General features: G+C 47.2%; 1 protein-coding gene across 1 annotated transcript; it reads right to left on the bottom strand.

The window, feature by feature from the left end:
* Nucleotides 1-1306: 1306 nt before the first annotated feature.
* On the bottom strand, nt 1307-2320 carry LOC102858731 (melanoma-associated antigen B4-like). Its single transcript, XM_006885090.1, has one exon. It carries the CDS (start codon nt 2318-2320, stop codon nt 1307-1309), a length of 1014 nt encoding a protein of 337 aa, XP_006885152.1.
* Nucleotides 2321-4041: the final 1721 nt, after the last annotated feature.

Here is a 4041-nt window from a genome sequence, read left to right as displayed (position 1 = left end):
AACGTAATCAATTTGTGCCACCCAAGAACATCTACATTGAGAACCACATACTTCAAATACCCAATGAAAATGTTTGCCCAAGGTAAACTGCTAGAAAGGAAGATTTTTGTTATCTCACCTCAAGGGAGATGACACCATTTCTCAGAAATGTCCAAGTGATGTGCATGTAACAGTGCACAAGTTCAAGGTCACTGACAAAAAGCACAGGACACTTTACAGTCCTTACCTAGGTATGGATCTCTTTCTGGTTCAACCAGGATTCTGGAAAACCTGTTGAAAGCCAGTCTCCAGTCCATGGTCAGTCTCTGAAGGGAATACATCAGCCATTGTTTATCCCTCCTCCAGCCCCCTGCAGACTCCTGTTCCCAAGCTTCACCCACCTTATACCAAACCCCTACCTTTCCCAACTCAATTAAAAATTCCTCCCCTTGAGAGATGAAAGCAGCCCAAGACACAGAACTGTGATTTACACTAGAGGGAACCTTGAAGTTACCACTCTTTCTTCACTAGTGCCTTAGGACTTGGAGTCCAAGCATCTTCCATTCTTCAGAGCAGCTAGTACACCTTGTCATCAACATCAATGGCAGACACTTTACATGTCTTTGACTAAAATACCCAGTATCTACTTCCTAAATAACATGCCTCTATAAACTCTATGAGCTTTGAGAAATGACAATAGTGATAGCAAGGCTTCAGCTCATTTGTTCATAGGGTTGCTATGAGTTGTGCTCAACTTGGTGGCAATCAAAAACAACAACAGTGTGCTGTTTAATTGCCAATTAAGAATAATAAGAGCCAGTGAACAACAAACAAGTGCAAACCAACAGGATTTTTTTTTTCTCATATTTCTGAACAAGTTAAAAAACATTGGAACATTTTACTTTTACCAAAAGTAATTCTAATGGAGACCAAGACTGAACCACCTTTCATACCATCCCTCATCAGTCTCACACTTCCCCCTCTGTTGTGGACTTCTTCACCATCTCCACAGATGTGCCACTGCTCCCGTGTCCCCTTAGCCATGCTTAGGATCCAAGATTTTCTATTTGTCTTACTGAGCTAAACAATATTGCAGTCAAACCAGGAAAATGGCAAGAAATGTCTGAGGGTAAATTTCAGCTTTGAAGGTAAATAAACTTCCAACTCAAAAGGTGCAACATTTCAAGACAAACTAAAATCTACAAGAAACTCGTGTATCAGGCACCTAAGAAGTCTTAATGCCCATTGGCAATTCCACCTCACCTCTACTACTAAGAAGACTAACAGTCATTTTAACATCTACTGGAAGAAATCTTCCTCACAGTTCTCATGAACGGGAGGATCTGCTGGAGCTTGCCTTGGGTTTGGCCTTGGCTTTGGCAGTGACACCAACCCAGGCCCACACTCTAGCCGCTGCTTTCTCTTCCTCCTCTCTCCAGGTTTCCATATACAAGGTTTTGAAGGCATTGTGGTCCATTTCCTGGACCTTGGTCAGAAATGCCAGAATCTTGGTCTTGCTGGCTTCAGCATGGGCCCTGGGACCCCACAGGAACTCATAGCATGGAGGATCACTGTTGGGCACCTGCCGGTATTCTAGGTACCTTTCTTGCACAAGATCTTTGGTGAGGAGCTTCTTAGGGTCCCCGAAGATGAAGTGCATCTTCTCTTTGTGGACCCCCAGCTTACTTAGGAATTTCCACATTTCTTCCTCGCTGATCTTGTTGTCATGCATGTAGATTATGCCCAGGAGAGGCATCAGCAGCCCGTATTTGGGAAACCTGCCACCACGCATATTTTCTTCTTGGCTGAACTCCAGTGTGCTGACCAGGTTATAGGAATTAGCTTTGGAGTCAACTTCTTGTAGTTTCAGACCAAAGACCAGCTCCATGTGCTCAGAGACTCTGTTCAGGACTTCAGGGAAGCGCTCCTTGTACCTTTTATTGATGATCTTCATCATCTCAGCCTTAGTGATGGGCTCTTTAATCTTGTACTTGTGCAGCAGGAACTGCAGCAACATGCTGATCCTCCTATCGAGAGGATCTCTCTGGGGACCCTTAGTGGTGGCCTTAGAAGAACGTGCACTGGCGCCATCTTGGCCCTGGGTACCTTCATCAGGCCCTGTGCAGGAAGCACCTGCAGCAGCAGTGGGGGTGGATGGGGGTCTCTGAGGACCCTTTGCAGTAGGATGATCTGGGCGGCGCTGAGGAGATGCCCCACGAGGAGAAGAGGAGACTTCTGCTGCTGCTGCTGTGTCCTGAACACCCTCAAGAACATAGGTGTCTTCTCGGGCCTGCTGGCGTTTCTCCCGGGCACGGTTCTTACTCTTCTGACCACGAGGCATGATGAACACTGGTACAAGTGTGGGAGGAGAGAGGCAGGGTTTTGCCCCTTCACCAGCAATATTCCTCTGGGAACCTCAGGACCCTGCAGAGGAAATTATAGTAAGTTGAAGTTGCCCTTGCCAGCCCTGCTTGGACCTTCCTGGTGGAGGACAGCTGGGGCTGGCTGTAGGGAGACTATGTACTGGATAGTGGGGAACTTTCTCCCCTCAACTTAACAACCTCATCAGTTGCCAGGGTATATTGGTAAGGAGTGGTGCTGCCAACCAGAAAGCATATGGCTCCAATCCACCAGCTCCCCCACAGGAGTAAAATGGATAATCTCTTTCCATGAGATTTACTGCCTCTACAAACTCACAGGGTGGGGGGTGTGTGTGTGTCAGGTATATGAATTGGTTCCGACTCAATGGTACATAACAAGAACAACATATCCATTTCTAGTAATGCCTAGGCCTTTCTCTCTAACACTCATCCTGACACCACAAAGCCCTCTGGGACACAAATAGTACCATTGCTAACAGGGTAGCTCAGCAATGACAGCACAGTAGGGCCCATTCTGTCCTAGGTTCTTTGGAGACCGCCATGCCCTCCCCAACTTATCATATCTGTACCCTTTGACCATCTTTTTTTCTCATATCCCTGACGAGCCTTGGGAGAGCATAAGCACATGTTAGCATGACTAGGCTCTCTTCATAGTTTAAAAATACCTGTGGGTCTTTACATGGACTCATATCAGCACTCAGTGCCCTCATCTTCACTCCTATTAGGGGACCTTGTCTCTTGTCTCTGCTGTACAGTCCCCCATTACTATAGGGATTTTGAATAGGAGATGATCCATCCTCAGGATCACATAACAGGGTCTTCAAAAAGGTCTCTTGACACCAATGCAGTGTGTCACTATTGCCCTTCTTATTTGGAGGTGGGTTGCTGTTGATTGCCATGGGTCAGAATCAACCCATAACTGACAGTACATGGAGTTTTCAGAGGCACTAAGTCACATGGAATAAGACTGCCCATCTTTATCCCATGGAAAAGCTGGTGAATTGAAAATGATGCTTTTGTATTGGAAGCACAATTCTTACCACTAAGCCATGGAGGTGGGTCAGGCAATTACTTAAAAAAGAAATTTTTCCACTTAAAAAAGAAATTTTTACCTTGGCTTCCACCAGGCTCAAGGATTCATACTTAGCTGTAATGCAGGGACCCCAACTTCTGAAGATCTACTTCAAGCTACACCCCTCCACCCAAGGCCCACGTGTTCTTGGATGGAGACATCCAAGTTGGAAGCGTAATTGAGCCATGTTTTACGGGGGCTGTTTGGTATCACCAGGTGGAGGGGGCGGTGGGGTTTGGGGGTTGTAGAAACAGGGGAGAAGGCTTCCAAGACTCCACAATTCACAATCACTGACTGTGTCATTGCTCACTCGGGCTTGGCAACTGGACTCCCTGCTAAGACTTCCCATCATTCCTCCTCTATTGACTGGCGCCCCCGTGAAAGCGGCAATGGCGGTTCCTGGCACGGGCCCAGACCTCCATCTTGCTAGCATATTCAGGATATTCGACATTAGGATACCGGTGTCTGGGGGGGGTGTGGGGGGGCGGTGTGCGCGCGCGTGCATGTAGCGGGGACGAGGGCGGGGGTCCTGGCACAGACCCAGACCTCCATCTTGCTAGCATATTCAAGATATTCGACATTGGGATACCCCTATCTGGGGTGTGTGTG

This window comes from Elephantulus edwardii, unplaced genomic scaffold (assembly GCF_000299155.1).
Source record: "Elephantulus edwardii isolate Elephantulus edwardi_28Jun2011 unplaced genomic scaffold, EleEdw1.0 scaffold00040, whole genome shotgun sequence".
NCBI classification, from domain to species: Eukaryota; Metazoa; Chordata; class Mammalia; order Macroscelidea; family Macroscelididae; genus Elephantulus; species Elephantulus edwardii.
This window is presented reverse-complemented; position numbering and strand designations above follow the sequence as displayed.